The 22620-nt window shown below is 40.1% G+C and overlaps 1 protein-coding gene across 1 annotated transcript in view; it reads right to left on the bottom strand.

The window, feature by feature from the left end:
* Positions 1–961: 961 nt before the first annotated feature.
* Positions 962–22620, bottom strand: part of LOC122925800 (cystine/glutamate transporter-like) — an 88458-nt gene continuing 66799 nt past the window's right edge. The window contains exon 7 of the mRNA XM_044277160.1: positions 962–2453. Within this exon, the coding sequence (XP_044133095.1) occupies positions 2389–2453 (65 nt within the window). The 3' untranslated portion in view covers positions 962–2388. The remainder of the gene's footprint in view (positions 2454–22620) is intronic.

Below are 22620 nucleotides of genomic sequence, written 5' to 3'. Positions count from 1 at the left end.
ATACATAAGTTGTCAGCAATAGACTAGGGTCTATATTTATTTTAGTGTACTTTGGGGTCTGACATCTGTATTTACTCTGGGTTTTTTGTCTGAACAGAATTTGGGGATCTGGGTCTATATTTACTCTGGAGTGTGATAATGGAGTCATGTGCACTACTTTTGCATAAATTAGCAATGTTTGGGACATGTATATACATATGTTAACTATATGTTAACATTCTGCGCATTGGGGTCAGCCTAGTGCAAAATAATGACTGTTGGTGTTTGTGTGTATATGTGTGTGTAGATGCTGCATGTATATGTTATGTATGTGTTCTACACTGCATTTGTGTATATATGCTGTATATATATGCTGTATATGTGTGTATATGCTGTGTATGTGTGTATTTGTGACAAGTGTAAGCCTGTCCCTGAGTGACAGTCAGGGACAGGCTTACATTTATCACAAATACACACTGTCACTCTGAGTGTTAGTGGAACAGCAGAATGTGTTGGAACCTGAGAGGTGAGTAACCGCTGGACATCGGGTACTTGAGTCATACCCTTCCATAGACTCTTAACCCCTTCACTAGCAACCACAAAAGTTCATACACAAAGTTGATTTTTTTGTAGCCAAATCTGAATGTTCTAGATTGGTTTTTGCCACGGAGTTGTCCCCAAGTTTCAAGTTTAGCCATAGGTTTTACCCTTTGAATTGCAAAGTCTAAAATCTTGCAGCTTTTTTTTTTTTTTTTTTAGGTTGGGGCGTCATTTTTCTTCAGGCAGCAGAAAGGTTAGGCCTCATGCACACGACCGTGCCATTTTTTGCAGTCCGCAAACCGCGGATCTGCAAAAAAACGGAAGCTGCCAATGTGCCTTCCGCAATTTGCAGAATGGAACAGGCGGCCCATTGTAAACATGCTTATTCTTGTCCGCAAAGCGGAACGGAGCAACAGATGCGGACAGCACATGGAGTGCTGTCTGCATCTTTTGTGGCCCCATTGAAGTGAATGGGTCCGCACCCGAGCCGCAAAAACTGCAGCTCGGATACGGACCCGAAAAACGGTTGTGTGCATGAGGCCTTAGGTGGACTCCTGCGTATCCATTTATATCTCACCTCTTTTTTATTTAATTATCCGTGTGGGCAGTTGTTATCAGTGATTGATAACATCCTCTGTGTAAATGTCTATAAAGAGATAGCTGTCGCTGATAACACATCTCTCCTCAACAGTGAAATCAGAAAGAGGAGATATTTAAACAAATAAATTGCAAGTTTTTTCCCATAAAAATATATCTGCTCAGCTCCTCTTGCTCTATAACCTGCTGCCTGCAGATTGCATGGCATTTTGTGGTGCCAGGATCTCTTTAGGATAACCTAACGTGGCTGCATCTGTACTGTATGTCATAATTAGAGATGAGCGAATCGAATCCAACAAAGTGGAATTTGAGCCGAATTTTCAGGATAAATTCGGTTCGCTGCGATGCAGAATTTTCTCGTGCTTCGTGGTAACAAATCGATTTAACCTAAAATAGTGTAAAAAAATTAATTAAAAAAATCATACCTCCTCCTTTTGTTTGCGACAGGCCAGCCTCTGCCATCTTGATTGAAGATCTCTGCCAAAATTCTGTGCATGGTGACGTATGATTTCAACAATCCGGCTGGCGTGATGACGTCATCTCAGGCCGTGCGAGATTTCAAGCAAGATCTTTGAGCAAGATGGCGGCGGCAGGCCCGTCGCAAGCCAATTGAAGTGGTAAGTATGGTTTAATTTTTTTAATGTTAATTTTACACTGTATTTATTATTATTATTATTATTATCTATGAATGCGGCATCTAAGGGGTACAATGATGGGGACCGTCGCTATCGCAGATTCCTGTCATCGCACCCGCTACTTTAAAAATGCACTTTGTGGCGAAGTAAAATATTTTTGTAAAATTTGGTGAAGCAGACGAATCGAATTTTCCTAAACTAAACTTTGCTCATCTCTAGTCATAATGTGTGCAACAAGTTAACTGTCAAAAATTAGCTGTCAAATTAGGAAAAAATCCAAAGAGAAATCAGTGACAAGTGAAGGATGGCAGTGCCAGGTGACAGGTGCACGGTATCATTTCCCTTCATCTGGAGACATATGTTCTTATTATGTGTGCAAATAAGTGGGGGCATACTGAATGGCAGAGAATTTATAAATGTGTATGCTTTTAGACTAGACAAATGCAGGTTTCTAGATATTAACAATTTAATAAAAAAAAGTACAGTGGAATAAATAAAATAGCAGCTCTGTTATCCTTAATGAAAAACTATTATAGAAGCAGTGATTGGTCCCCGACTGTCTCCTACTACTTAATATTAAGGCACCATGACAACAACTTGTGGAGCTACACATGACGTCTTCCAGCATATTCTTTGTTCAGGAAACATTTTTTTCAGCTGGCACAACCTCCAGAAGTATCTGCAGCGTTGTGTTGACCCTATCTGCAAAAGAAGAGAAATAATATTGGTAAGTAGAGGATATTGAAGGAGGAGTTTCTCTGAGGATTTATCCATCAGTATTCATCATCTGGTAAAGCTTTTACCTGTCATAATACAATATACATAATGCATTTTTATTTTACATGGCATCTCTCTATGACATTCACATCCCCATCATGCTTTATCCCAATAACATGGAAGGTCAAATTAATGGTCTCACTGCAAAATGACTACAAGTGAAATAGAAAAATCAAAGATTGATGCTAAGAGGAAGTTTCCGAAAATGTATTAGACTTAAAGGCCTAGACGTTAGATTAGAACATTAACATAATGATAAATGCTTCTACATAAGAAGAAACGATGCATAGATTTTGCTAAAAGCCATGGATAAACTGGAGCAGGAATATGGGTTCAGCAGAAAAGTAAAAGACAAAAACATGTGAAGAATTAAAAAGTAAAAAGAAAGGAATCTTCAAGATGAATACTATTGGCTCTACTAGGACCTATTTCTGACACCTTTCTATCATATACCGTCCGTATGATTGGTTCATAGAATATTAGAAGACAATGAAGTAGCACAAACACCAAAGCTTGATATTACACTATAAGTGAGTAATACATCATGTTATTTGTCATCATTTTGTCGGGGTACAAGATTTCAGATGGCCATGCAAGCTGGAGGATCATATGACACTCATACTCAACCTTAGGATGACCTGACCTTGCACCCCACAGATTTCCAGTCCTCCATCTGCATTGTATTAAATATTGAAAGACTGCTGGAAATTTCTGCTTTCACATATATGTAGATACTTAGTATGGTTCTTTTAAATCACTTTTTACTCAGCTTCAAACAATTTTTAGTCTTAAAATGTTATCTGTTTGACAAGTCCAGCTGACATTGCCAGCATTGATGTATTTGACCTGCACTCCCGGTAGCCCTCAAGACTGCTGCTCTAAGGTTAACCAAAGAAGAAGTACAGATATTGCATGTTCTTTTGATTGACTCACTGACTTTATACATTGAACCTCAACTCTCAAAGTCACTAGCACGATGTGATCCAAGACATTATATTTCTATAATGGCGCTTACCACCCCTAGAGATCATCCAGTGTTATAGATGCCATATGTTCATAGTCAAATAGACATAATATGACTAAATGATATCAAAATTATATTGCAATTACATGGGTAAGTTAAAGATGGCCTGCACAATAACAAACTGTCCAATCCCAGTTTCTTTTAGGAGTGCAGTATCAAGCCATTCCACATGAGAAAGCTATAAAGTATTAAAGGAATTGTCCAGTTTCTAAAAAAATAAGTTAAATACAATAAAATATAAATAAATAAAAACATGCAACTCTCCTTTTTAATACCCCTCCGATCCAGGATAGATGCTCTGGTGTCCCCTGTCTTTGTTTATAAGTGGCCAACTTATGCCCACTGCAACCACTGCAGCTTTTTCTATATTTTATTTAACTGGCTCACTTCTGGGTTTGAAGAATATATGTATAGGGTTAAAAGAGCGTGAATAATTTACATACAAAACAATATCGGCTTAGGTTATGATCTGTTCTTAAAAAAAACTGTGGAGTTGGAAGTGATTCTAATTAGAAGCATTAGATGCCTATAAGTATAGTTTTAGATATATATGTACAGTAGCTTATTGAAATATTCAGTCTATTTATACGATCAATTAGAATTCTCTTCTTCTAAGGTGTAATAAAATATTATTAAAAAAAAGACAATACCATCCACCCACTCATCAGCATAACATCTCACAGTCATTTAAGACTGAAACTATGAAACTGAAGGGAGTAATTGCGTTTTGCTCATTTATCTCATTTGAGGGTATGTGTAAAAATGTCTCATATGGGGATTTAATATTAACTTCACAGTTATGTCCTGTGCATCAAATTTAGATCTACTGCTTGAGAAAGGCCTCTGAGCTGGGCTGAAACTTTGCATGATGGGTAAATAAATGAGCCACTTATAATTTTTCACCTATTTTGCATGGCTTCCTTATTTGTTGGTACTTACAGATATACTGTATCACATCAGGGTGCTACTTAAAGGGGTTATACCATGATTGATTTAAAAAATAATTAAACATCATATAGAACATGGCAACACCTTTCTAACAAAGCCAGGAGCAGCCCTATAGCTCACATAAATCCAGAGATCACCTCATTCACTCTTCCAATTGCTCAACTAGATTATCTTCTGGCAGCTCGGAGAATGTGTCCCTTCTGCTGCAGCTCTCTCCTTGTAACAGCCACAGCTTCTAACAGAACATATGGCTAATGGCAGTTGAAGATTTAAACTGAGCATGACGTACAAAACAAAATAAGGAAAGTAAACGGCTCATGGTACTATACAGATACATATTATTAAATAGCTCACTGGCTATACTGTTTAATTACATGCAATTATAAAAGTATTCAGGTCCAGGTGCTGGTTTGAAACATGTAGAATATGTTTTGGGACACAACCCCCTTTAATACTAAGAGAAGCAGCTAAAAAGATAGTATATTACCACATAGCTGAGGAAATGTATTTGAAATGATTCTATGGAGCAGAGCAAGCACTATAGCTGTTTTATACAGCAGACACCCGTAACTAATGACCACAATTGGTGGTAATGCTGATCGCAGACATTTAACCCCTTAGATGCCATTGTCAATTGGAGAAAATTCCATTAATCTATATAAATTAAAATCTTATGATTGCATATTGTGCTCCACTTGGGAGACCTAAAAATAAATAAAAAATAAACAAAAAAAATTAAAAAAATATATAAAAATTCTAATCACCCCCTTTACCAAAAATCTAAATCAAAATGCTTAATAAATAAAGAAAATCAACCCTTTGGGCATAACCGCATGCAAAAACACCCCTACTATTAAAATGCAAGAAAAACATTACATATTGCTTTCCAGTTTTCCACTACATTGTATGCAATATTAACTGATGGCATTATAAAGTGCAACTTGTCCCACAAAAAAAAAAAAGCCCTCATATGTGAACAGAAAAATAAAAAAGTTATGGCTCCAGGAAGGCATGGAGCAAAAAAAAAAACCTCTAAAATGCAAAATCGCTGCATCATAAAGTGGTTAAAGGTTTTTTTTGGGATAACAATATTGATGAACTATCATCAGGGTAGGTCATCATTATCAAATCAGTTGGGTTTGATTCCGGGTAGAAAAAGTAAGTGTTGCAGCCTCTTCCTAGGCCAATGATGTTGCATGCATCTGTCACATGGCCTACGTGCAGCACAGTCCCATTCCAGTGAAAAGTCCTGGACTGTAGTACAAAACACAGTTACTTTACAATTTACAGTCTGGTGCTTGTTGTTGTGCTTGTTATGCTCTCCCGAGTGCCCCATCCCCTTAAGACAGCTTATCTTGGGGGGGCTGGGAGTTAGACCCACAACGATCAGATACTGATGACTTATCCTGAGGATAAGTCATAAATATTGTACTAGCAGGAAAACTCATTTAATCGAATTTATAAATGAATTCTGAACATAATGGACAAAGTACATTTACGTACAAGACCTCACGCTTGTTATACTGCTAATGTCCTAGGTCTCGTGGGTGAGAGTGATGTAAATAAAGCCATCAAATCTTTGTGCGGTACAGTAGACTATACTAATGAATCTAGGGCCATGGTTTTGTCTATGAAAAAAAAAGACAAGTGCACTGAATCAATTAGAACGGCGCATTTATCACAGTTCTGTTTGGTTCAATTAGTTTGTAAAGGACGTCAGGAATGCCAGAACACTGCAATAGAGGGAATGTATTGTCCTCTAGACCTTAAGAGTATCAACTTAAGTGAACTCGGCACTGCAGTAAAGAGCATTTTTCATTCATTGCTTCAGAGGAAAACTATAATGCGCTATAGATACAGTTTTTCTAAGAACATGCTTTATTACTTTGGAGGAGATGGTAAACTGTACTTAAGTACTTGAAATTTATTGAAAAATAAACCCTCAACAACAGCTGCATCGCAAACATGTTCCAGAGGATAATAACAATTTTCAGGAAGTTGTAGTGTCGTAAAATATAGTAATCTAATGCAATATTGATCACAACAGCTTTTTAAAATGTGTACTTGCTGCTTGAATTGAAATGTATGTTGGAAGTACAAAACAAGAATAAGAGGACCACACAAAGAAACCTAAAAAGAAAGACAATAGCCTCGCAAACTCATTCATTCATTGGCAACACTTTGCATCACCATTCATTTGGCCATCCTGTCCCACGCTAACATCTACTCTAAACTTAAAAGGGTTCAGCTCTGAACCCCAACATATCCCCATTTTCACCCAGGCAACAGGCTGATATGAGCATCGAAGCACAGATGCTCTCCTTTTCCCTGCTCTGAATTGCGCAGGACAAAAGCTTTTCATGATGAACTGGTCTCTTCATAAGGTAAGCTAGGTGGAGGCTTCAACCTAGCAGTAAGCTCGGTGACATCACCAACACTAATGGGAGGGATTTAGCACTGCCCTAGCCTGTAAAACGGCTAGGGCAGCGCTAAAGCCCGCCCATCAGTGCCAGTGACATCACCGGCAACACTGCTAGGAGGAAGCCTCTGCTTAGCAGTGTGAAAATATAAACAAACAAGCCCTTGCCCTGTGAAATCCAGCGCAGGGCAAGGGAAAGCATTGGAGTATTAAATGCTCCGATGCTCGTGTTAGAGGGGCTGGAGGGGTGAAGATTGGGTTATGTCCGGGTTCAGCTCTGAACCCAGACGACCCCTTTAAATCAACCTCTTTCATCCAAGGCTGAAGGAAATTACTACCTATCTGCATACTATTTCAAGCAGGGAGTCATCCTGCCAGGACAATGCCCCAGCACTTTTCTTTGGATGGCAGGGTGCTCTTATACAAAGCACCCTGTGTCTTGCCACTTTAAAATTTCATCAGGATGTGAATACCATGACAGTGAAGAGTTGCTACCATTTATTCTCGTATCCCAAAGACTGCTTCATGTTTACAGCCAACATGGTGCTGACATTTTGGTTAAGGTCAGCAAAATGCAGTGAGATCCCCAATAATACATACACTATGCCGATTACAGTGCAATCCAAAGGTCGGAGGGGTCAGTCTTTCCTTTTTTTGTGGGCACAGGGTTAGATTTGCATTCAAGGTATTATTTTGGAGGCTATTTTAAGTGTGTTGGGGTTTTCAGAGGGTCATTATTACTATTAGAGATGAGCAAATTGAATCAGACAAAGAATCCGAATTTCAGGAAAAACTAATGTGAATTTCCTTGTGCTTTATGGTAATGAATCACATTTTTTTTCCTAAAATGGCAGCTACAATGGCGGCTACATGTGTGAGGACATGGGGCAAGGAACTCTGGGAAGGTGGGCTGACCCATAATGCCATGCATGCAGCCAATCAGCAGCCAACCAGCCCTGTGATGACACAGCCCTATAAATGCGGCGGCCTTTTTAGGGCTGTTTCACACGAGCGAGTCCATAGCGGGAATCACGCTCCACGTGTGAGTGTGATACTCCGCTCTGGACTTGCAGGAGCGCACAGCATTATCATGATTTATAATACTATGTGTCTCTGAATGGCCTTTTTTCCACAGAATCATAGTGACATAAAGCTGTCAGTATGATTTTGTAGAAATAAGGTCAAGCGGAGGCACATAGCATTATAAATCATGATAATGCCAAATAAAAATATATACGCACTTCACTGGTGCATTTATTTTTGCTGAAAGCATTTACTGGCCTATTTCAGTACAAAATGAAAAAATATATTCACGTTGGCAGTTATATGCGTTGAAAGCATGGCTAGGAGTCAGCATGGTGGCAGCAGTGGGAGGTTGGGAGCCAAACATGCCCGGGGTAGACCACCTGCTTCGTAGCAGTCTACCTACCCGGGAAGTAGTGGTGCAGGGGTTCACAGAAGTAGCAGCGATAGCAGTCAGTCAGTGCGGTGGTTATATGTGTTATTTTGTATTTCAGTACAAAAATAAAAATATATTCTCAGTTCACGTCAGCGGCGGTTATATGTCTTGAATGCGTTTAGTGGCCTATTTCAGTACAAAAAGAAAAATATATTCTCAGTTCTTGTCGGCAGCGGTTATATGTCTTGAAAGCGTTTAGTGGCCTATTTCAGTGCAAAAAGGAAAACTATATACCCATTTCATTTCTGCAGTTATATATGGTGAAAGCGTTCAGTGTCCTATTTCAGTACAAAAAAAAAAACAAATACGCACTTCACTTGTGCAATTATTTCTGCTAAAAGCAATTACTGGCCTTTTTCAGTACAAAAAGAAAAATATATACGCATTTCACTTCTGCAGTTATTATTATTTCAGTACAATAACAAAATATATTCAGCGTTCACTTTTGCAGTTAGTGGTAAAACCTTTAGTGACGTATTTTGGTAGAAAAAAATATATATTCAGCATTCTCTGTTGCAGTTATATGTGTCAAAACCTTTAGTGAAGTATTTCAGTCGAAAAAAATAATATATTCAGCGTTCAGCCCTGCGGTTATATGCAGTAAAATCTTTATTGACGTATTTCCGTCGAAAAACTAAATTTATTCAGTAGTCAGCGCTGCGGTTATATGCTGTAAAATCTTTAATAACGTATCTTCATGAACTTTGCGACTCTTCCGGGCTCAAAGCTATCTTGCCGCTTTGACCTCTCATTGTCTGTAGCTACTAGAGGCCTGTTCATGCCAGGCAGGTTCCCCCAGAAGTATCTGGGTCGATGAGCAGCCGATACCGCACTTGCATCAATCTTGTCAGGATTCGTCTCCAGGTGGAGAGAAATTGTTTTTTGGAATGCTTTCTCCATTGTAACCACGTCATTGAATAAACAGAAGACTGGCGTATTCTCTCCTATCTTAGGCAACACTTAATTTTTATTATTAAATTGATAAAATCTAGAATATTAAATTGAACCAAAACTTGATTAAAAATATAAGAAAGTAAACTTAAATTTGCCAATATAGTAATTCCCAATCTTCGAGGGAAATTCAAGGCCAATCAATTTGCCAAGCCTTTTGTGCCGGAGGACGTATATTATTAAATCGTGTTTTAACCTTAGTGACCAAGCACATTTTTAAAAATTGCATTCCAAGAGCTAGAACTTTTTTTTTTTTTTTTTTTTAAATGTACTTGTATGAGGTCTTATTTTTTGCAGGACAAGTTACAGTTTTTAATGCACCATTTTATGTACATGTAATGATTGAGTAAAGCCATCCGTTTAGCTAAAACCCCCTTTGTTTATGTCAGTAAAAACACGTATGGGTGGTCACTAAGGGGTTAAGCAACACTTTATAAAGTTGAGAAATTTTAACCTTCTGTTCTTTTCCATATTCCCTATAAATGAATAGACGTAGCGGCCACTCTGTGACCTTCTCATGCTGCTGCCACCCCCACAATCTCTCGTCGATGTGCCACTCTGTGGCCTCCTCATGCTGCTGCCACCTCCACACTATGTCACCTTGCCACACTGTGGCCTCCTAATGCTGCTGTCACCTCCACACTATGTCACCTTGCCACTCTGTGGTCTCCTGATGCTGCCACCACCTCCACACTTGGTCATTGTACCACCTTGTGGCCTCCTCCTGATGCTGCTGACACTGCCACCTCCACACTCTGTCATTGTGCCACTCTGTGGCATCCTACTGATCCTGCTGCTGCCACCACCTCCAAACTCTGTCATTGTGCCACTCGGTGGCCTTCTCCTGATGCTGCTGCTGCTGCTGCTGCCACCTCCACACTATGTCACCTTGCCACTCTGTGGTCTCCTGATGCTGCCACCACCTCCACACTTGGTCATTGTACCACCTTGTGGCCTCCTCCTGATGCTGCTGACACTGCCACCTCCACACTCTGTCATTGTGCCACTCTGTGGCATCCTACTGATCCTGCTGCTGCCACCACCTCCAAACTCTGTCATTGTGCTACTCGGTGGCCTCCTCATACTGCTGCCACCTCCAGACTCTGTCATTGTGCCGTTCGGTGGCCTCCTACTGATGCTGCTGCTGCCACCACCTCCAGACTCTGTCATTGTGCCACTCGGTGGCCTCCTCATACTGCTGCAAACTCCAGACTCTGTCACTGTGCCACTCGGTGGCCTTCTCCTGATAATGCTACTGATGATGCTGCCACCTCCACACCTCATTGAGCCACTCTGTGGTCTCCTCATGCTGCCACCACCTCCAGACCCTGTCATTGTGCCACTATGTGACCTCCTGATGCTGCCACAACCTCCAGTCATTGGGCCATTCTGTTGTCTCCTCATGCTTGTCCCCCGATCTGTCGTAAGTAAGGAAAAATGAGACTCACCACGGATCCTTTCTGTGTAGCATCTGTAAGGATCAGAATTGGCTTATGATTTGGTAGCCAAAAGCTGGAGTGGGTACAAAACACAGAAGACATGCAAATATTCCATTCATGTGTCATCTCTGTTTTAGATCCAGTCCTGTTTTTTGGGGCATTAGCAATACTGATAGATTATTGAGCAAAGGCTGACCGAGTGAAGGCATATGCTACACAGTTTTTTTGGGTTATTGCTCTGAATGAAAGGAAGGGCAAATAATCAGTGACATCAACACAAGCTTACTGCTGACACCGTCTCCTCCCTATGGGGGGGGGACTCTACTTGTATAAGCGTTTAATAGAACAGGTTCTATAGATATTTATGTGGAATCAGCTGGCAACGGTGTAAAAGGAGTGCGCTTCTCCTTGCCACTAACATCGACCTGTAATGCTGAGTTCATACTTGAGTTATTTAGTCCGTTTTGGCCCCGTGACTGCCCAAATAAGTGAAGTGTGCAGTGATTCTAAGAGCGACACCTGTCATCTTCATGTCATACGGACTCAGTATTATTTCACTACCAATGATGACTCCCTATGCGTGTTACTACAAGGCACAGTGTTCTACACCACTATAAAGGCTCTTAGCAGCCAGGAAATAGCAGTTTTTAATGAAATTCGCCGCTAATATATTCGGATCAAACCAATTTTGAAAAATTTGCTCATCTCTAATTACAATGTAAGGGATGTGACTTTACTGTGTTGGGGCTTACCTAGATGCAACTATTACTAAGGTGAGTGCTATGATGAACTTTTACTGCAAGTTCTATAGTGCATTGTAGCTGTGGTAGGGCTTACTTAGAGACACTATCACTGTGGGGTGTACTAAGGGGGCACTACTATTGTGTTGAGGCCTCTCAGGGGGCTATTTCACATATTAGAGGACACTTAATGGGTGCTTAGTTGGAGGCACTATTACAGTGTGACATGCACCGAGGCCATTATTTCATTAAGTGTGAGGCTGTAAAGGGGCAGTAAGGGCCCACTTATACCTATAATGGTGGCACAGTGAAGGACACTATTTCAGTGTTAATGCCACTGAGGGGCTACTGTTCTGTAGGACACAAAGGAACGTTACTATGTTGAGAACTATTACCACCCATCTGGGATGTTAACTCATTGGCACTATTATTTTTGGGTTAATCATAGTTATGACACCATTATTTCTAGAGTACAGCATTTGGGAGAGAGCAGTCACAATAATAGGGAAAGCAGCAGGGTGGCACTAAGAAAGGTGTGGCAAGATGGGAAGTCTGTGTAGAGGCTGAGAAATAGGTCAGGAGGATGCTGAAAAAGTCAGGCAGGCGGAATCGTTACCAGGAGCAACAGTGCAGGACCGAAGGATGAGGCAGAGGCGTAGTCAGCCAGGCAAAAGGTCAGGGCAGGCAGCACAGGAACAGGTCAGGCAATCTGAGTCGGCAACAGGAGAGTCAAGACGAGCAGACAGGGATCAGATGAGTAGCAGAATCCAGGAACAAGGTATAAGTGAGGAGCACGTGTGAGTATCAGGAGCTTACCAGACACAAGGACCTTGACATTGAGGCATCTGGGAAGAGTCACTTTAGTACCTGCAGGAGAGCCTGGGTTGGTCAGCGAGGTCACATGACCCAACCCATGCAGCCCAGGGAGTGATGCGCGCCTCCCCTTATTGCAGTGTAACAAGAAACCATCAGCAAGCATACTGTGGCCAGGGCTGAGTGGAACCTGTGGAATGGAATCCTCAGCACCACAGCATGTACAGCGACAGAGTCCAGAACTGCAGCGGTGGATGGAAGGATCAGCACTGAGCACAGCGCCAAAAACCACGGCGGTAAGCTGGGAAACAGCGGCGTACAGCAACTGCTGTTACACTAATTGAGGTGGTTGCACATGCTCACTTTAAATCTTTAACTGTCACCAGCCCTTCTGTTAAAAGCCAAGGCAGCTAGAGGGAAATTGCTGCAGTATAAAGGACACACATCCTGAGGAAGGACACGCCTCCTGAGAAAGGATGTCACCTGAAATAAATCTAGCAGAAAAATTGGAGAAATTAATAGGGAGGCCTCTGTTTTCATGTGAGGTACAGGGCTGGTTCTAACTTTGTTAGAAATGTATTGTCATATACTATGTTATGTCTGATTCCATTTTTAACATCAGTCATGGCATAACCTCTTTAACTCAGAGGGGGAGCCACTCACTAGGATGTCCATATCCCCTAATAGAGTATATGGACAATGGTTGTCTTCATCATACAGCTCCTTATTGAGTCCATAGAATGCAATCTAATAGAAAGTGGGAGTAAATATTATTTGTCATTGAAGGTGGATGTGGGTTCCTTTACTTACAGAGCTTCAAAGCAGTCATACATGGTGACTATGCTGCATGATATCACTGACAAGTATTAGACTTCCAACTTGTTGTGGCATGGGTTTTAAAAGCTGGTTCCTACAAGTTTGTAAAATAATATCTATAATATTAATCGATACTGATAACATGTTCTACAGCAATGGCAAGGTTTGCGTCAACTGAATTCTTACACATCTAAGAAGAGACATGGACAAGGCAGACACTCAATGGATATCACAACATAAGTTATAAAATAATTAAACCTATGGTGCTAACCCACTGTGTGAACTGTAGGAAAGCTAGGGGGAGACAGTCTTTTTCAACACCATCCATAGACATGGGCCTGAATGACAATACTGGACCTTAGGTGATTAAAGATTGCCAAAAAAACATTTTCTGCATTGTAAAACAATCCCTGTGCTACCTCGAAATGTTAACACAACACGGGATTGGTCAATACTCTGTGTCCTGTGCGTCAGATTCCAACCTCTCACCAGCAGAAGACAGAAGGAACCTGAGAGTTGTGTTAATCATTTTCTTACTAGCTGCCTGTGATATTAATACGGTATTGATTGCAAAACCACCATGTTGCACATACGTCAACACATCTATGAACATTTCACAAAAACTATGGCAATGTCTGCACTGGATGAAAGGGTGAAATGCTGATTGTGAGAGACACAATCAATACTTATCATTTCCTCTTCCAAGTAACTGGATGGCAAGTTTTTCTAGGGTATGTTGTATAGTGGTTATCTATGGATGGTTTCAAAAGTTAGTTATGACTGGCTGAAGTGGTCACATATCCATCTAGAAGGAAATCTTTTATTACTTAAACCATTCTCAGGAATTTTTTTTTTTTGTTGCTATGAAATGACAGTACAAAGCCTCTAACTTCATCTGTAATCTCCGGAACTCTAGTGATATAGCACAAGATAGTCCTAGAGAGATGTTAGATAAGGCAGATCCTACATATAAGAAGGATGAGATCAACAATGTCTGAAGTGGTCAATTACAGTACTTCATTTACCGATTAATACTCTGTTAATCACATTAGGGGCTTTCTATGGTTTACTAATGAAAACGTCATCACATATTTTTTTTAAATATACAGGGACACATTTATTAAGACCAGTGTTTTAGACTCTGGTGTCAATAAAGTCCTAATCTGGCGGTGGTTACACCGAAGTTCCGCCGAAGTCCACCTCTACATAACCTCGGCGTATCCTGCACCAGTTCCAAATATAAGACAGCTTCCCAGATATCTTACATTTAAACTTTTTTCTACACCTCAATCAGGCATAGAAAATAATGAGAAAGGCCTGCAAGCCCGTTCCCTTTCCCGCCCACCACATGCCCAATTTTTCAGACCTAGAGTGAGAAGTCGCATATTGCGGTGCAACTTGCGCCACAATCTGCATCTGAAATACGCCTAATATAGACGAATAGTCTAGTACAGCTTAATTGACCCTCATAATCTCTTTTTTCAGAGGTGTAACTCTAACGTTCTGACCCGTAGAGCAAAAAATGTAACCTGATCACCACCATGTGCTATTTTTAATATGGTTGTCTTGGGTTGGACAGATCTTCAGCCCACTTAGTAACCAGAGCCTGGGTGCAACTGCTACATCTGCAACATTTATAGTATTATGGCAGTGTTACTTTATGCAACAAAGCAGATTTATTTTCAGTTTATTCTTATGACTGTATTTAAGTGACGATAGACAGATAGATAGATAGATAGATAGATAGACAGAGAGAGACACAAATACAGAACGATGATAGATAGACAGACAGATAGATAAACAGATAGATAGATAGACAGACAGAGAGAGACACAAATACAGACCGATGATAGATAGATAGATAGATAGATAGATAGATAGATAGGTAGATAGGTAGATAGATAGATAGATAGATAGATCGATAGATAGATAGATAGATAGATAGATAGATAGATAGATAGACATTTCTTTATATGTTTTCCTGATTATTCAAATTTCTCATTTGCAGTATTATGAAATACATATAAAGATGGTTTAAGCAATCCTATATTTATCTAATAAATACATTATACAGTTATCTATTACCAGAAGTAGATACATAAGAGTATAAGCATCAGATAAAATGTTCTAAGTGCCTTTAAAAACAAGTCATTTTGTCACGTAAAAGCTAAAGAAAACTGATTCAATACTGCCATCTAGTGGTACAAATCTCAAGTTTGCAGCTGGATTAAGGCAGAATTTTTTTTTAGCTTTCAACCAGAGAGCCAGGCACCATAGCCCATAGCACTGTAATGAACGTATATACAAAGGAAGCTAAAATCAGCAGCATGTGTACTGTACTTTTAGACTTCTGATACCGAATAAGGTATCAACTAGTATTGAGCGAACCAAACCATCAGAAATGGAATATGATCCGAAATTTAAGGAAAAATTTGATTTGCCACAAATACGAATTTCCTCGCACTTCATGTTAACAAATCACTTTTTCCTAAATTAGTGGCTGAAAACCTCTCCACAGGGGTTAAATGATGGAGCGGCACAGTCACCGTTTCCCATCGTTGCGCCTGCTCCATACAATTGAAAGTAACTTGTGACGGAGTAATTCGCTACAAAATTGAATTTCTTCACAAAGTTCGGCGAAGCTGCCGAATCACATTTTTCAAAACTTTGCTCATCTCTAGTATCTACTGCTAAGATTGCTTCCAGAATCTTCAGTTTATGAATTGCACCAAATCATTTGGCATCAATAGTAACTCTAGACCGTGCTGTACATGTATTTCATCAAGACTTGCTATAAGAGAATTATAGAAATTTCAGCACAGCTAGAAAATCATCTTAAATCTCATTTACATACCAGTCTATTAATAACCATAGCAACCGGTTAAAAGTTGCTTTACTTAATTAAAAAAAAAACAGGTTTAAACATAATGAGACGTGCAGTATTATCTGGGAATATGTGTTCTTATGTATGTGAACCACTTAACAGTACCACAGGCATCTAAAATCCCTCATAAAGTCTCTATACTGTCTTTAAACTGCCAAGTTACTAGAAAAAAGTACATTAAAATTGTGGCTTATTATTTTAAATGAAGTTTAAAGATGTCTCATTAAAGACAACCATAACAGACATTAATGGAAAAGCGACAATCTGCTGAATGGTGTGGGTCAGACTCACAGCAATTAGTTCATGTGAAAAGGGTTTTCTAAGACTTGAATACTTCTAGTATCTGATCGGTGGGGGTCCAACACCCGGGACCACCACCGATCAGCTGTTTGAGAAGGCACCTTTGCTCCTGTGAGGGCCTCCACCTGCTCTCAGCTTACCAAGCACTACGCTCCACATTGTATAGCAGCTATGCTTGACATCGAACTGAGACCCATTTACTCCTATAGGGCTGAGCTGTGCCTAGGCCATGTGACCGATGAACGTTTCATCACTTGGCCTAGGAAAAGCTGCGAGAAAGCCGCGGTCGGTTCCTTCTCTAACAGCTGACTGGAAGGGGTCAGACCTCCACCATTCGGATACTTATGACCTATCCAGAGGACAGGTCATCAGTATTTAAGTCTCAGAAAACCCCTTTAATGGAAGAAGTGGACTTGGACTGCCCAATTCCCTTGCAGTGCCCATTATAGACAAAAAGTAGCATTACATGCAGCCACTCAAAGACTGACCATCCATGTATTATAGGGACAGCCTCAAGCCTGAAGCACATGACCACATTTGTGGTCTTTGTCCGAACAGCATTTTTGACGGATTGCACGCAGATTCATTTATTTCTATGGGTCAGCAAAAAAAATTATTTGCTGGGCAGCAAACTATAGCACCTTTCCTATTCTTGTTTATTTGGCAGACAAGAATAGGCTTTTTTACAGTGGGTCCTGCAAAAATTGTTGGATGCACATGGACCACATTCATATTTTGCGCAGCTGCAATTTGTGAACTGCAAAATGGATAGTCATGTGTAGAAAGCCTTAGTCTGACAAATTAAATACCACTGCGTTCCTAAACATTTATTTGTGGGGCATGAACAGATTTCTCTTCATGACAGTTTTATGCCCTAATAGGGCGTGAAGACAGGGGTTGTCCTGGTTTATCAAAACTTTCCTACAAATGTCCATTACTCTTTGTTTCCCTCCAGATTTCTACTATAAGCAATGATGCTTGAATTACTTGAACGATACTTGAATTTTATCTAGAAAAATATCTAGAAAATTGGTCACAGGTCGAGACCAGTTGTAAAGCCAGTTGTTGTAGCAATATATTTAAACTGTGTTAACTTAGATCTTTTGCATCACAGGTGTTATAGGAGACCTGTCACATTGAACATGGTATCTGAGCTGCAGGCAGCAGGTCATAGAGCAGGAGGAGCGGATCAGATTGATATATAGTTTTATGGGAAAAGTAATTGTCATTTTTACAATTACATTACTGCTCATTCTGGGCTTTGAAGACAAGGAGTCGGTTCTATCAGCGATTGACAGCCTTCCCTCTATGACTGTGCATACAGAGATAACTGTCAATCACTGATAGGACCGCCTCCTTCTCTTCAAAGTCCAGAATAAGCAGGAACATAAATGGATATACTGTACAACTTGTACTGAACCCCTTCCCATAAAACTATATACAGGAGATTAATATATAATATTGTGGGAAAGATTCAGTTAGATGTGTAATTTAAATCTCTGCTCTTTCTGAGCTTAGGACGGCCAATTTGGTTATTATCAGTGATTGCCAGCATTCACTGAGTGCATGTCTATACATAGCGCAGAGATTTAAATGTATAAATTACTCCTGCTCTATAACATGCTGCCTGTAGATTAATTTGCATTTTCATGCTGACAGGTCCCCATTGAAACTGGCTATACGCATGAGCTCACTATTGGCCCGATGCTCGTTGATGGGCCATGTTGAAATCCATGTACCCCTACATTTGTCATTGGGGGGAGTTGGTAGACCCTCATACACTTTTGATGGTCAGCTGATCCTGACAAAATTAGAAGATTTGGCCAAAATGCATCTAATTGTATGGTCAACTTTACACAAGTTGCATTATTCATGGAATTTTTCATCTAAATAATGAATTGAGAGTTTGAACATTTTCTTTAAGAATTTACTTCTTTTGCATTAAAATACTGGTTGGAATAATGTGTATAAGCTGCACCTTTCTAATTCAGACAAATCTTCAGCATTTTTAGGGAGTCGGATGATTTTGCAGCACTATATGATTTAAAAAAATAAAATAAATATATATATATATATATATATATATATATATAAAACCAATCTGCATATAGTACAGCATAAATATGCTTTGAATGAAACAGATAAAGAGATAATAACATATTTAATACAAATCACAGTGATAAAGGCCAATGACAGAAAAAAACATTTCCATCTAATTGTACAAGATCCAGTGTTTACCAAGACAGATGTCGAGAAACATAGTTCAGCGCGGCAGACTTTCCATGATCCCCCAGAGATACCTGCACTACAATTATTTTAATATTCGGCTACAAGTGGATAAAAGAGTCAGGGTATTAAGCACAGACGTGACAGCGTGATAGAGCAGGTTATTATTTTTAAACTCCAGTAGTGCTGATCAGGGCAATCCTGCAGGAAATTACATTTTAAGTCAGATAGTGCCACGATTTGCATCGTTAGAAGGTGAGGATTAACCACATACAATGAAAAAAGGAAAATCAATGAAAGAAATATGTCCAAAGACTAGAGAAGCCTGGAATTAGCAAGCAGGACAATGCAAAGAAAATAAAAAGTAATGCAAAAAGATGCATTCTATTATACTGGGATTTTGGTGGCCATGGGAAATACAACAATACTCTAGGGATTTAATGCTTACTAACATGCATATGAGCGCCATTCATAATTAAAGATGGATATCTATTCTTAGGATAAATGGCCTCCATTTGTATTTCATTTCACAGAAATGCTATCTGATCAACCCTTTTCTTAACACTGGACCCACTGAATCGGCAGCTGAAACCCCCATTCAGTTGTTATAGCAATGGGAAAATATGTCTGGCTGTAGATGGCTCCTTCAGTGGAAACAATTATGTACAGTTGTGGCCAAATGTTTTGAGAATGTGAAAACTAATATTTGTGTCAAAGTTTGCTGCTAAACTGCTTTTAGATCTTTGCTTCAGTTGTTTCTGTGATGTAGTGAAATATAATTACACGCATTTGATATGTTTTTATCGACAATTACATGACATTTATGCAAAGAGTCAGTATTTGCAGTGTTGGCCCTTCTTTTTCCTGACCTCTGCAATTCGACTGGGCATGCTCTCAATCAACTTCTGGGCCAATTCCTGACTGATAGCAACCCATTCTTTCATAATCACTTCTTGGAGTTTGTCAGAATTAGTGGGATTTTGTTTGTCCACCCGCCTCTTGAGGATTGACCACCAGTTCTAAATAGGATTAAGATCTGGGGAGTTTCCAGGCCATGGACCCAAAATGTCAATGTTTTGGTCCCTGAGCCACTTAGTTATCACTTTTGCCTTATGGCACGGTGCTCCATCGTGCTGGAAAATGCATTGTTCTTCACCAAACTGTTGTTGGATTGTTGGAAGAAGTTGCTGTTGGAGGATGTTTTGGTACCATTCTTTATTCATGGATGTGTTTTGGGGCTAAATTGTGAGTGAGCCCACTCCCTTGGATGAGAAGCAACCCCACACATGAATGGTCTCAGGATGCTTTACTGTTGGCATGACACAGGACTGATGGTAGCGCTCACCCTTTCTTCTCCGGACAAGCCTTTTTCCTGATGCCCCAAACAATCGTAAAGAGGGTTCATTGGAGAATATGACTTTGCCCCAGTCCTCAGCAGTCCATTCACCATATTTTCTGCAGAAGATCAAACTGTCCCTGATGTTTTTTTTGGAGAGAAGTGGCTTCTTTGCTGTCCTTCTTGACACCAGGCCATCTTCCAAAAGTCTTCACCTCACTGTGCGTGCAGATGCACTCACACCTGCCTGCTGCCATTCCTGAGCAAGCTCTGCACTGGTGGCACTCCGATCCCACAGCTGAATCCTCTTTAGGAGACGATCCTGGTGCTTGTTGGACTTTCTTGGATGCCCTGAAGCCTTCTTAACAAGAATTGAACCTCTTTCCTTGAAGTTCTTGATGATCCTATAAATTGTTGATTGAGGTGCAATCTTAGTAGCCACAATATCCTTGCCTGCGAAGCCATTTTTATGCAATGCAATGATGGCTGCACGCGTTTCTTTGCAGGTCACCATGGTTCACAATGGAAGAACAATGATTTCAAGCATCACCCTCCTTTTAACAGGTCAAGTCTGTCCATTTTAACCCAATCAGCCTGACATAATTATCTCTAGCCTTGTGCTCGTCAACATTCTCACCTGAGTTAACAAGACGATTACTGAAAGGATCTCAGCAGGTCCTTTAATGACAGCAATGAAATGCAGTGGAAAGGTTTTTTGGGATTAAGTTAATTTTCATGGCAAAGAAGGACTATGCAATTCATCTGATCACTCTTCATAACATTCTGGAGTATATGCAAATTGCTATTATAAAAACTTAAGCAGCAACTTTTCCAATTTCCAATATTTATGTAATTCTCAAAACTTTTGGCCACGACTGTAGTATTAGGTTAGGGCTACACGACGACATGTGTCGCACAACAATAAGTTGCACGACACATAGGGCACAACTACACTGCAACATGTGTCGCGAAACACTGTCGCACCAATGTCGCAGAACAATTTTTATAATGATAGTTTATAGTATCGCACTGAGACATGCGACATACTGCGACTGCGACGTGCCAGTCGCAGAAAAAATCATCTTGGATGGATATTTTGCTACTGTCTTTTCGCAGTCGCAGCATGTCACATGTTGCAGTGCAACACCATAGACTATCATTATAAAAATTATTGCGCAACAATGGTGCGACAAAATGTCATGCAACACATGTCGTTGTGTAGCCCTAGCCTTAGGCCTCGTTCACATTTCCGTTTCTCACTGACAAGTACTATTCATATTTTCCACAGACAGCATATGTACCCGTTGATTTAAATGTTTCTTTTCACACATCAGTTTTTATTTACTTACTGTTGTTCTGGGGAAAAAATCATGCACTACTTTGGACCATGATGCTCAACTAACACACCCATTAAAGTCTATTGGTCCGTGAAAAAACACAGACACAACACATATGGCATGTTGCATACGTGTTTTGTCCATCTTTCACTAACCACTAATATGATATGCTCTGGAAATTAACTTTAAGCTAAGCAGTGTCTGTGGAATACGTATGATACATGAAGAGCACAAAACAGACACACAGACTACACACGGACATCTTCACAGATGAAACACATACTGGTTTTTTTCATGGACTGTATTACTTTGCTGGACCTCCCCAATAAAATCTGTATACCTTTCATATATCCTATAATCCTATTTCTAATGCTAACCACTTTAATGGAGTTCTACACTGAATTAAAAAAAAGGAAAAAACAAAACAAAAAAGCAAGATGAAATAGATTTTAATGGATTTTTTACAGAAAAAAAACAAAAAAAACATATTCTGTTATAGACCTGGTCAGTTTTTTAAATACTTTTCTTGATCTCTATAGTACTGTAGATATTTTGCTTGCTCTGAGGTTGCCATGGTGATTTCTAGAGATGAGTGAAGTTTTGAAAACTTTTGTGTTCCAAATAATAGTGTTACAAATCAAGATAAATCAGACAGAGGCCAATCTGTTCAATCATATTTTTCCCACTTGGTGGCTCAATCTTAGTATGAAGGCTTGGAACTTAATCGGCAGGGAGATTGCAGGGAGACTGCAGGCAGGGCATAGGAGACTGCTGAACTACAGACAGTGGCCCCCTGATAGAGTGGGAAGGGTGGCAGCCACAGTGGCAGTAACAGTGACACTTGTGGCCCTATGACAAGATGGGGAGGGTGGCAACAGCAGCAATGGCAGTAACAGTTACAATAGTGGCCCCATGACAGAATTAGGAGGGTGGCAGCAGTGGCAGTAACAGTGACAATAGTGGCCCCTTGACAGAGTGGTAGGGGAGGAAGCAGAAGTGGCATATGGTACAAGATGGTGGCAGATCACAGTGGTACCAGAACCCAAAAAGAGTGGTGTGATAGCAAGGGCCAGTGGCATGCATAGCCTTGGTAAAATGCAACATGTACATATCAGTACTTTATGAAGCCCTATTGTAGGAATGTCAGTAGAGGCAGAGGGTGGGTGGCATCAGGTGGGTGGCAGCATCAGAATGCCCAGAAGTAAAAACCCATTTTGCACTATATTCCGGTGTGGCAGCACACTACAGTATCATCATTAGTGGCAGAATGATCTATTCTGTTGCATCAGGCACCGACATCTGGAAATCCAGGTTGATCTACCCCTAACTCATCTTTATGAAGGTTAGTCTCTCAATAATTTGGGGGGAAAGGTGAGTTTTAGGGGTAAATATGCTCCCCA

The sequence above is a fragment of the Bufo gargarizans genome, chromosome 1 (genome assembly GCF_014858855.1).
Source record: "Bufo gargarizans isolate SCDJY-AF-19 chromosome 1, ASM1485885v1, whole genome shotgun sequence".
In the NCBI taxonomy this organism is placed as follows: domain Eukaryota; kingdom Metazoa; phylum Chordata; class Amphibia; order Anura; family Bufonidae; genus Bufo; species Bufo gargarizans.
The sequence above is the reverse complement of the archived record's forward strand: the minus strand, read 5'-3'. Positions and strand labels throughout refer to the sequence as shown.